This window comes from Coregonus clupeaformis, chromosome 1, assembly GCF_020615455.1.
Source record: "Coregonus clupeaformis isolate EN_2021a chromosome 1, ASM2061545v1, whole genome shotgun sequence".
NCBI lineage: Eukaryota > Metazoa > Chordata > Actinopteri > Salmoniformes > Salmonidae > Coregonus > Coregonus clupeaformis.
Genome location: NC_059192.1, coordinates 14,912,505 through 14,924,953, shown reverse-complemented (window position 1 = coordinate 14,924,953; position 12,449 = coordinate 14,912,505). Strand labels below are relative to the sequence as shown.

General features: G+C 40.1%; 1 protein-coding gene across 2 annotated transcripts in view; it reads left to right on the top strand.

Moving 5' to 3' along the window:
• The window catches only part of LOC121574125 (testican-2-like), a 73,253-nt gene that overhangs the window by 35,882 nt on the left and 24,922 nt on the right, over nt 1–12,449 (top strand). For both annotated transcript variants that reach the window (XM_041886745.1, XM_041886736.1), the window contains exons 2-3: nt 5,723–5,731; nt 6,592–6,640. In XM_041886745.1, coding sequence (XP_041742679.1) covers nt 5,723–5,731; nt 6,592–6,640 — 58 coding nt within the window. The remainder of the gene's footprint in view (nt 1–5,722; nt 5,732–6,591; nt 6,641–12,449) is intronic.

The following is a 12,449-nucleotide window of genomic DNA, read 5'->3' as shown; positions in this document are numbered from 1 at the left end:
TGCAACTGCACATTGGGTCTAAGATTGTACTTTTTGGAGAAATGTCCTCTGTTCTGATTAAACAAAAATAGAACTGTTTGGCCATAATGACCATCGTTATGTTTGGAGGAAAAAGGGGGACGCTTGCAAGCCGAAGAACACCATCCCAACCGTGAAGCACGGGGGTGGCAGCATCATGCTGTGGGGGTGCTTTGCTGCAGGAGGGACTGGTGCACTTCACAAAATAGATGGCATCATGAGGAAGGAAATGTATGTGGATATATTGAAGCAACATCTCAAGACATCAGTCAGGAAGTTAAAGCTTGGTCGCAAATGGGTCTTCCAAATGGACAATGACATTTACATTACATTACATTTACGTCATTTAGCAGACGCTCTTATCCAGAGCGACTTACATTATTATTTATTTTTTCATACCCCCTGTGGGAATCGAACCCACCACCCTGGCGTTGCAAACGCCATGCTCTATCAACTGAGCTACAATGACCCCAAGCATACTTCCAAAGTTGTGGCAAAATGGCTTAAGGACAACAAAGTCAAGGTATTGGAGTGGCCATCACAAAGCCCTGACCTCAATCTTATAGAACATTTGTGGGCAGAACTGAAAAAGCGTGTGCAAGCTAGGAGGCCTACAAACCTGACTCAGTTACACCAGCTCTGTCAGGAGGAATGGGCCAAAATTCACCCAACTTATTGTGGGAAGCTTGTGGAAGGCTACCCGACACGTTTGACCCAAGTTAAACAATTTAAAGGCAATGCTACCAAATACTAATTGAGTGTATGTAAACTTCTGACTCACTGGGAATGTGATGAAAGAAATAAAAGCTTAAATAAATCATTCTCTCTACTATTACTCTGACATTTCACATTCTTAAAATAAAGTGGTGATCCTAACTGACCTAAGACAGGGAATTTTTACTAGGATTAAATGTCAGGAATTGTGAAACTTAGTTTTAAATGTATTTGGCTAAGGTGTATGTAAACTTCCAACTTCAACTGTATATATTTTTCAACTGTGCTGTGATATTTCACAAATTCTGAACCTGTTTAATCACACAGTATCTACAGATTGCGAGTTAAAGATAAATAGTTTTATTAAAAGTATTATTATATTGTTGATTGATTGACTATGGCTTTCCAAACCTCCCAACAATGCTCTTTGTAGGGTTAATTTGAGATACATTTTGTAATTTTTCAGCCATTCCTGAACTTGTGACCAGAAACAAACTACATAGGGGCAATACCAAAATAAGTGATCTTCGTAGCATAATCTGCAGCGCTGAGATGGTTGTATGCCCCATATACATACAATTCTGTTTGTGGAAAGAATTTTGTATAATAATTTAAATTGAAAAACTTCAATTAAAGTTTTGAATCGAGTGTTTTTTTGCGTATCAATTCATAAACCATGTGCCACGGAATCGGCACATCAAAATCTCTTCCCAAATATTTTGCAACCTGTATGGCGCCACTATCAAAATTTTGGTCCTCAACTAAAACGGATATATATTTTTTATTATTACCTTTTTTTTTGTGCCAAATTTGGTCTTTAATAAAGGGCAGACAAACAAGTTCCCTACCTTCTCCCCCTTCCACTTGCCTCCTCCATTTTTGCGGTAATGCTGCAATCAGTTGGTTGTAGTTTTGGATAGAGCAAACATTTCCATATATTTTGGTTAACTACACGTGACATAACTCCACCTTTCCTATTCATAATATCAGTAACAAAGATAATTCGTTTTTTTAAATGTGACCATAAATAATGTTTTTTTCATCAATTAGTATATTTGAATTTAACCATAATATTTGTTGTAATATTTGTTCTGGCTTTTCTGAAGGATGAAACTGGAATTGCAACCAGCTTTGTATGGCTTGTTTTACAAAGGGCGATAATTTGAAAAAGGTTCCATTTTCATTTAACTGAAAGTGAGAGGTTGTAATCTGGATAAAGGGAAAAAGGCCATTTTGTAACAAGGGGTGAGCCATTCTTACTAATCTACTGGAGAACCAGTTTGGGTTTAAGTAAAACTTTTGTATGCTTTTAGTGAGAGGCTTAATTATTTAATATTTCATAATTTAGCCCCCCAAACTCATTATCATTATATAAATAAGCACGTTTAATTTAGTCTTGCTTTCCGTTCCAAATAAAGTGAAATATTTTCTGCTCGAATAATTTATAAGATAAATCGTTCGTAAATAGGTAAACTGGGATATAAGTATTTATTTTTCCATGGTAGCAAGATATGAACTATTTTTGTTAACTTCCTATTAAAATGAGTTGTAATACGTTCCTTTATTTCTTTAAGGATATGAATACCTGTGTCTGGTGTTAGCTAGTTACTGGCTAGCTGGGTCTTCAGCCAGCATGGAATAAAAGGGGGGGAAGGGTCGTTCAAAACTCTGACACAGTTGTCAAGTCAACACATCCATCAGTGCTGCTGTGAACCGCATCACAAGAGACATGCCAAAAGGGAGATGTGTATATTTTTTTGACATAATTAGCTAGGTTTCCATCCAATTTGCGACAGATTTTCATCAGAATATTCTAAAATCTGCATAAAGAAAATATGCGCATTTTCCCACCCAACAAACTTGTTGCGGATAACAGTAAGTGCATAATGACGCAGTGCACACAAAATGTACTTTTTCTCTTACGTTTTCATGTACTGAATAAAAATATTAAATGTAATGTGTCCATCGCATTTTCAACTCTACAGATATTTTTGTCACAAACTGTTGGGTTAAATAGAAAATGTGCCTACTCTGGTCTTGGCACGTGCTCTCTAGCCAACAGCTGGCAGACACAGTGCGGGTAGGCTGTACGGGTAGGCTAGTCTACATGATGAGAGATTATTATGGAAAAGAGCGAGAATATTTGTCAAATGGCAGTCAAGCATCAATCATCATATCACCAGAATAAGACCCTCGATATTTATTGGAAAGGAGCATCAAGATCACAATGCACTTTCACCACCCTGTGAAGTTCATCATAACTTATTTCATCTGTAGCCTAATAAACTGCATGGTTTCCCGAGTCATAGTGGGAGGACCCACACCATATCATCGCGTGACTCCATGTTTACTTCGATATGATGGTTATTGTTAACAATATTTGCACATAAAGGCATTTCCACCACCATTTCTCGCATAATTAATTTTACAGACACAAAAAGATCCCACCATGTCGAATGAACAAATGATCTGTCTGCATTTATAAAATTGTACCGAAACGACATGTTTTTTGTACGATTTTATTTATGATTTATTTTTATACAAAACATCCACATACAGACGCACACAAACATCCACAACATCACCCCTGCCCAGATCCACCTGATCACACCCCCATCTCCAGCGCCCGTATCACTCTCTGCCACATGGCCTCAAATTGCACCATGTTGTTTCTCTCCATCGCCCACGCGCTTTCAACATTTAGATAATAAAGCATTGACCTTTCCATTGTGCTAATGGAAGATTGGTTGATTTCCAGTTTTTAAATATATGTTTTTTTCAACATGATTGACGAGAAAAGCATCGTCCAACCCATCGGGTATCTCACTGCACCCTCATATGCTATGTCTTGAAATATGCAGACCGACAAATTAAAAGTAAATTTACATTGTAATATTTCTGACAGCCAACTTTCTCACTCCGCCCATAACTTTTGGACTTTATAGCATTCCCAGAAGGCATGGATTATTGAGTCAGTGATTTATTAATTTTTTTATATGGTATGACTTTACTCACATAACTGTGGATGGAAACGTGGTTAGTGATGCAATTTCAATGTTGTTTGAGTTGCTTTGTGTACCACCAAATTAGCTTGAGAGGATTTTACTGCAATATTGCTCACTGCATCCAAGTTGCTTGAGATGGGCATTTCAAAGTGCTGTCAGTCAAGGTGAGCTCATGAATATAATCTCCTCGCCCACTCAGCCTATCTTTTCAAACTTTCTGGTAGTTAGCAATGAGAGAGAAATTAATGTTTCTCAAATTTTGAGCATTTCTATCCAGAACAAATATTATTTGAGATATTTTAGTCACTCAAAAGGCTATTTTAAATGGGAATCAGAATGACTGTTCATGACCTTTTTTAAATTCAGCTCCTCCCTTGTCAGAGACACAACCCAGTTTACTGTAAATACTCTGGCTGGAATTGAGGCGGAGAGAGTGATGGGGACAGATAGGGGAAGAGGAGAGAAATGGGTTCAGGGAAATGAGCTCATTCTCAGTGAAGGGAGGGGGAGAGAGACTGTTGTGGTCTGGGAGGTTCTAAATGACAGAGTTGAGTCTTTGCCATTAGCTAGGTTAACAGATTTCCATGCCAATATTCTAAAATCTGCATAAAATAATATATGCGCATTTTCCCACCATGTGTTTCCATCAAAAAGACCGTGCGTGATGACGTAGTTCACATTAACATGACTTTTTCGGTTAAAATTCCCATGTACCCCCCAAAAAAAAGGCTTTCCATCGCATTTTCAAATCTGCTGATGCTTTTGTCACAACAATTTTAGCATTATATAGTTAATGTGCCCACTCTGGTATTGGCACGTGCGCTCTAGCCAACAGTTCGCAGATACAGTGCGGGTAGGCTACCTACATGATGAGATTATTATCGATAAGAGCGACATTATTTTTAATTGTCAAACGGCAGCCAAGCATCGGTCATCATGTCACTAGAATAAGACCCTCGATATTTATTGAAAGTAGCATCAAGCTCATCACCGTGCACTTTCACCACCCTGTGAAGTTCATCATAACTTATTTAATCTGTAGTCTAATAAACTGCATGCGTTCCCAAGTCGTTGTGGTAGGACCATAAACCATATCATCGCGTGACTCCAAGTTTACTTCGATTGTTATTATATCAATATTTGTTCATAAAACCGTTTCCACTGCCATTTCAAAAATATTAAATTTTACAGACACAAAAAGATCCCACTTTGTCTAGCGTATTTAGTTTTGCTGTTTCCATCAGGCCTGTCGTGTCATTTGTTATTCGACATGTACTTTACTCGCATATAAAGGTTGGATGAAAACCTGGTTAGAGATGGAAAATATTTACCTCCATGAAAACAGTACCAAGGAGCAGAGAGAGGAGATCCCAGGACGCCTTTATGAGGTTGTCACACGTTATTGTTTCCATAGGGAGCTTTTTGGCACCGGTCTTCCTGTACAGTCAATTTTTACGGTAATGTATGTCTTACGGAGTATACCATCGCTAAGGAGGCAGACCGTATATTTCACCAAATGGCTGCTATTTACTGTTTTGAGGCCAAGCGATAGGCCTAAGCCAGTGTGGTTAATTTCTTTGCTGTTTGCGATAGGCCTAAGCCAGTGTGGTTAATTTCTTTGCTGTTTGCTATAGAGTATATTCACAACCAAATAGATACAGGGAGGATATCACAATGTAAATGTGTTTTTATTTATTGATACTGGGGAAATATGCTTGCCCTTTACTTTACTTCTGTTGTGCATTCAGTTTTATGAGGATAAAAATGCTTTGTTGCAGAAGCAATTATATGTGAATTCACTGCTAACAAAAGCTGGTTGCTATTCATTGTGTCTTTGTGGAGACCTTAGCAAGAATCAAGAGACGCTGTATACTGAAAATGGTGATGAATATTGATTAATACACATAGATATATTTGATGTTACACTTCTTATCCTCTAAATATCCCTCTGTTTTCTTCTTCTCTTTTGCATCTCGTTCTACCAGGAAGTAGAGGTCAGTTTCTTTTTTATTCTACTCTTCTCTTTTTCTTTTGTCTGATGTCTTTTTTAATGCTTCTAACTCACTTTCATTGTCTCTTTCTCTCTCTTTATTGCCATTTCCTCTCTCTCCCCTGCCCGCCTTAGCCTCTCTCTCTCTCTTTCTCTCTTTCAACTTGTCATTTTTAATGAGGGTGGTTACTGTTCTAATTAAAGGAAAAATCCACTCCAAAACTATCTTTTGGTATTTTTTAAAAAATTAGTCCGCTGTTGATAGAGTCCCAACATCTTTTGCAGGTCAGCAATTAAGTTTTCAAGATATAGGACTTTTCAAAGTTTTGTGGCAAGTGACAATTTGCTTTTTGAAAGTCCTACATCTTGAAAACTTGATTGCTGACATGCAAAACATTTGGGACTATATCAAAAGTGGACTAATGAAAAAAAGACCAAAAGATAGTTTTGGAGTGATTTTTCCTTTAAGTATAAAAGGTAAAGAATACAATTCAAAGCCCGCTTCCCCCTGAAGCCATATGTTCCACCGCCATTGGATGTGTCCCGAATGCATCCCAGACTGTATTCCCTATATCGTGCACTACTTTTGACTTTACACCAGAGCCCGATGGGATAAGTAGTGCATTATATAGGGTATAGGGTGCCATTTGGGACAGACATTGTGTGCAAGAATGTTCTGATGCCGTACTACAGAATGCCATGCTGCTCCTTAAATCCCCATGCAGACCCATAGGTCTCTGGTCAAAAGTAGTGCAATATATACGGAATAGGGTGCTATTTGGGAAGCAAACATTGACTCACTCATTGAGTTAATCATGATGCTTCTTTCACTGTGGGTTAACCTGGAACTCTCTGTCTCTGCAGGATGACTATGTGCGGGCCTTGGATGAGAATCAGGGAGGCTCTAATGAAAGTATGTTTCACCAAAGTTATTTCAAGTACCTTTTAATCTATTACAGTGCCTTCAGAAAGTATTCACACGCCTTGACTTTTTCCAAACACACTACCCCATAATGTCAAAGTGGAATTATGTTTTTAGAAATGTATACAAATTAATTAAAAATGAAAAGCTGAAATGTCTTCAGTCAATAAGTATTCAACCCCTTTGTTATGGCAAGCCTAAATAAGTTCAGGGGTTAACATTTGCTTAACAAGTCACATAATACGTTGCATGGACTCACTCTGTGTGCAACAATAGTGGTTAACATGATTTTTGAATGACTACCTCATCTCTGTACCCCACACATACAATTATCTGTAAGGTCCCTCAGTCGATCAGTGAATTTCAAACACAGATTCAACCACAAAGACCATGGAGGTTTTCCTCACAAAGAAGGGCACCTATTGGTAGATGGGTAAATATAAAACAAGCATGGTGAAGTTATTAATTACATTTTGAATGGTGAATCAATACACCGTCACTACAAAAATACAGGCGTCCTTCCTAGCTCAGTTGCCGGAGAGGAAGGAAGCCTATCAGGGATTTCACCATGAGGCCAATGGTGACTTTAAAACAGTTACTGAGTTTAATGGCTGTGATAGGAGAAAGCTGAGGATGGATCAAACACATTATAGTTACTCCACACCTAATTGACAGAGTGAATAGAAGGAAGCTTGTACAGAATTTAAAAAATCCAAAACATGTATCCTGTTTGCAATAAGACACTAAAGTAAAACTGCAACAAATGTGGCAAAGAAATCTACTTTATGTCCTGAATACGAAGCGTTATGTTTGGGGCAAATCCAACACAACACATCACTGAGTACCATTTTCAAGCAAGGTGGTGGCTGCATCATGTTATGGGAATGCTTGTCATAGGCAAGGACTAGGGAGTTTTTTTAGGATAAAAAATCCTAAAGGAAAACCTGGTTCAGTCTGCTTTCCAACAGACACTGGGAGAGAAATTCACCTACTGGGAGACAATAACCTGAAATGCAAGGCTAAATTTACACTGGAGTTGTTTACCAAGATGACATTGAATGTTCCGGAGTGGCCTAGTTACAGGTTTGACCTAAATTGGCTTGTAGATCTATGGCAAGACTTGAAAATGGCTGTCTAGCAATGATCAACAACCAACTTGACAGAGCTTGAAGAATTTTTAAAAGAATAATGTACAAATATTGTACAATCCAGGTGTGCAAAACTCTTAGAGACTTGCCCAGAAAGACTCACAGCTGTAATCACTGTGAATACTTATGCAAATGAGATATTTTTGTATTTCATGTTCCATAAATGTGAAAAAATTACAGAAAACATGTTTTCACTTTGTCATTATGGGGTATTGTGTGTAGGTTGGTGAGATTTAAACATATTTAATCTGTTTTGAATTCAGGCTGTAACACAACAAAATGTGAAATAGTCAAGTGGTATGAATACTCTCTGAAGGCACTATACAGTATGTTTGTGTGCTGTCAATGTCATTTACTATGGACTTTATTTACGAGAATTCATCAGCTAATCAGGGTTTTTTCTGGATCAAAAAGGAACATTGGTGGTGGGCTTGGCAGGGGCCATCAGCGCGGTTGGATTTTAGAGAAAATGTTAGAGGCCCCCATCTTGGTAGTGTGCAGACATTCTTGCATGTTTAAGCCAATTTCCTGCATTTCTACGCATTTTGCCATGCAGCTGAGAGAAAATGTTGCCGTTGTACAGCACATTTCCTATGATTCTACATATTCTGCCATGGAGATGGGAGAACATTTTGCAGTTTTAAAGCTATTTTCCTGCAATTCGATGCATTTAACCATGGCTAATGCTGTGTTCTTTTGATCAAACATAATAACAACATCTATACTGATAAATGCATTTTATTTTTTTATTGTCCCTGATTGTCTAGCTTTCTATTTGGTTGATTGATAGTTCTCAAAGATCATATTACAAAAAATATATATAGGTCCATTATCTTTTCTACATACTTTATATCTGGTTTTAGTCTTTTTTAAGTTAACACTGAAAGCGTTTTTCCATCCTGAAAATGAATTTCACCCCGCCCCCAACAAATATATATTTACACTGTTTAGACTTAGGCGACCCCAAAAAATGCTTAGGTGGCCTGCCAAAGGATTTTTAATGGCAGAAGAATCCCTGCCAACCACTCTTGAGAGCTGACTAAATCAGTGTAGGCTGGCTAGCTAGCTAATCATCTGAGAGACCAGTCAGCAACATCACAGGGACCAGTGCTGGGCAAGGAAAATGTGGTTGAAGATCACTGGGTTTATCAGACACGACACGGTACATAAGAATGAGAATCAATGCACCACGACACGCTTCAGCCCAGGTTGCATTAAAGGGGAACAAAAAGGTGCTCAACTGAGGTACCAAACGTTACTGTGGTGTATTAGACACAACAGGGTAAATGTTTGTTTACAATCCCATTTGTATTCTCGAGTCAGATGTTGTCCACACATGTAGTGGCCTCTCAGTGAAAAGTTCAAGTGATGTTAGAGATGTTAGCTCACTGTAGCAGCAGCCGTCTGACTGTCTCTTTCTCTCCGTGGAGGTTCTGAGCTCTGCTGTCGACCACCTACAAATCAATGTTGAGTACCCTGTCTTTTCTCCACTCCTCTGTCTATGACATCCAGGCTGCATCCCAAATGACACCCTATTCCCTATATGTTGCACTACTTTTGACCAGAGCCCTATGGGCCCTGGTCAAACGTAGTACGCTATATAGGGAATATGGTGCCCTTTGGAACATAGACTAAAATCATGTCCACGACCATTGTCTTGATTTGCAGCTCAAATAAAGTGGTGGGAATGGAATGGCTGAGTCCATTAGTACGGCTACATCTCTGAGCTTAATTAGCGGGTAATTATGACTTTCTGTAGAGGGCTGGAGAGAGAGAGAGAGGGAGAGGGAGAGGGAGAGGGTGGGAGGGAGGGAGTCAGTGTAATGTCTTCACTGTAGAGCCAGGCTGATCAGATACCATTTCAGGCCTCGTTAGTCTAAATCCAGAGAGGATAGACAACCAATCACACTCAATACTGTCACACACAATGGCTGTGTTTACACAGCCATCCTAAGAACCGAATTCAAAAATGTTTTACATAGGCCTATCCAATCTTTTTACTGACTGAATCTGTATTAGAATGGATAACCACATGCAGGGTCAAATTAGGAGAGTTTATGGCAGCACGCTCTTATGGCATAACATGGATAGAGATGGAGAGCAATGAAGGGAAAAGGAGTGAGAGATGATGTGACGAAGATACAGAGGGAGGAGGGTATAGAGTGGGAGACTCGGGATGTAATAGAGACTGCTGAGAGCGAGGAGATAGATAAAGAGACAGAGAGATAAAGGGAGATGGTTGTTTAAAGAGAGGGAGTGTGACAGGGGGTACTGAGAGGGAGAGAGTGAAAGAGAGAGAGTTCTCAGTAATATAGCAGATTGAGCTGCAAATCAGTCAGTCCAAAAACTAGACCTCCATCAGACCGCAGTGCACAGAGCCTGTTGCTATGGAGATGTCATCATTGTGTTGCAGGCACTACTTTAATCCATGGAAGCCTGTTAAGTTATCACTGGGCTAAGGCAACCACCTTATGCTATTGTACAACACACAACGCAACTCCAAGCCTGCCAGCACCAGTATTGTGGCTGCTGCTATACCAACAAGATTTATTTACAAATGTTTTCTATAAACATTATGAGGATGGTCTTTTCTATTTGCCTTTTCTTATTTCTTTAGCAAAGGTTAAATCCTCTGAAGAAGACACAACAGAAGGTTATGCAGTCGACTGTCTGTAGGGCTCCAACATAGGCAAAGGCACAAATCAGAGAAACAGATTTCTCTTTATTTTCTCCTTCTCTCTCTTTCCATTTGTCTCTCTCATTTTCTCTTTCCCCTCACTCTCTCCATCTCTATTTCCTCTCCCTCTCTCTCCGTCCCTCGCGCTCCCTCTCTCTCTAAGGGCCAAGTTGGCAGACAGCCTGCTCTGTCCTGATCCTGCTGATGCATTAGTGTGAATTCGCGGGAGGGAGGGAGGGAGGGAGGGAGAGAGGGAGAGAGGGAGAGAGGGAGAGAGGGAGAGAGGGAGAGAGAGAGAGAGGATCTTGGTCATTTTGTAAATATATATTATTTTCTGAAACTACTACATGTACCCATTACATTGTTATTAAATTATTAGAGATTTACATTTTAGTCATTTAGCAGACGATCTTATCCAGAGCGATTTACAGTTAGTGAGTGCATACATTTATACACAAATCGTTTTTGCACCCACCATGTGTCATGTCCGCAATGGTCATGTGAGGTGAAATGTGTATATTTTGGGATGTGAGCACTCGAAACGTTGTCAATAAAGCGGTGAATTGGGAGCTTCAACAATGTGCGGGCCTTCTTGTTCTTTACAGGTTGGATCTTTACCATGACTCTTCTGTGGCTCTGTCGTGTGGGTGCGCATGCATCCATGTGTGTGAGGCACAACAGGCCCGTGGCGGACGAATAGGGGGTGTATTGTTTTGGATTTGCTTTTCCAATCTGATCTGTGGGTTTGCTATGATAATCTGCTGAGGAACTCTGTTTGACTGATTTAGTCTTCTTCATCCTACATTGCCATAACATGAGATGATACAGTATGTTGTGCATCACATAAGAGCTGATTTTAGAAGAGAATGCGAAGAGAGAACAGCGATTCTGTTATGAGAATGCTTGAGATTTGAGAATGAATATAAATGTCAAGGGGTTTAAGTCCTGCTAATTGATAAAGCACTCATTGGTATTGTGTTGTAAGGACCCAGTTGCCTGCAGTAGCCAAAGGTATTGATGGATAGCGTTGGTGTATAGAGATGGGGGAGGGAGAGAATGTGTCATCCGGTTCAGGCTTTGGTGGTCTTGGTAGTTGCATACAGTGGTAACATATGAGTGTGTGCGTATGTGGTGTGTGTGCGTCATCTGGTTCAGGCCTTTAGGAAGCTGCAGACCGCAGTGACATATGAGTGTGTGTGGTGCTGACACACAGCCACTGGCCTACCGGACACTCCCGCAAGGGGGGGGGGGGGTTGACCTTTACTGGTACAATAGCAAGTACACGTTCTTGGTCCCCGGCCCCAGTATGCCCACAGTGCTCTGCTCGCTTGTCCTTCTGATGACTGCTCTGCAGTTCCTCTGTCTCTCTGATCAATATGAAGCACACTTGGGTGAGTTTGGTTACATACACTGCATTTGAGCCTATTGCAGTCTCTTGTGCCCACTTGACAAGCAACCAAAACAAATTCCTTTTTCCTTTAGGAAACCAATCTTCTCCCTGTGGCTCCTTTTCCTAAATTGTGGACACAGCTCCCATTTGTGACTGGCGTTACAGAACAGACATGTGATGTGTTGGGTTTGGGGGGTTTGCTGTGGTGATGACACGCTGGTAGCAAAGCTGCTCCCTGTAGATTTGTGAATAGACGTGTGAATGAGCCTTGACCTGTGGCCTTTGAGTCTTGTTTCTGGATTGTGTAGGATCTTGAATATCGCCGAACTCTGGATGTGGCTATTCTCACTTGTTTTTCAATGAACAGGATGAGATCAAGGATTCTAGCACGTCTGCTCCTGTAACTCACAAGCAACTGACCTCCACCTCTTCCTGACTTTGTAGGGTAATTTCAGGATGATGTTCTTTAAGCTGGAGGCCAGATCCCCCCCCTTCCCCCCACTGGCTATCCTAAATTGAATGCACCGATTTGTAAGTCGCTCTGGATAAGAGCGTCTGCTAAATGACTTAAATGTAAATATCTTC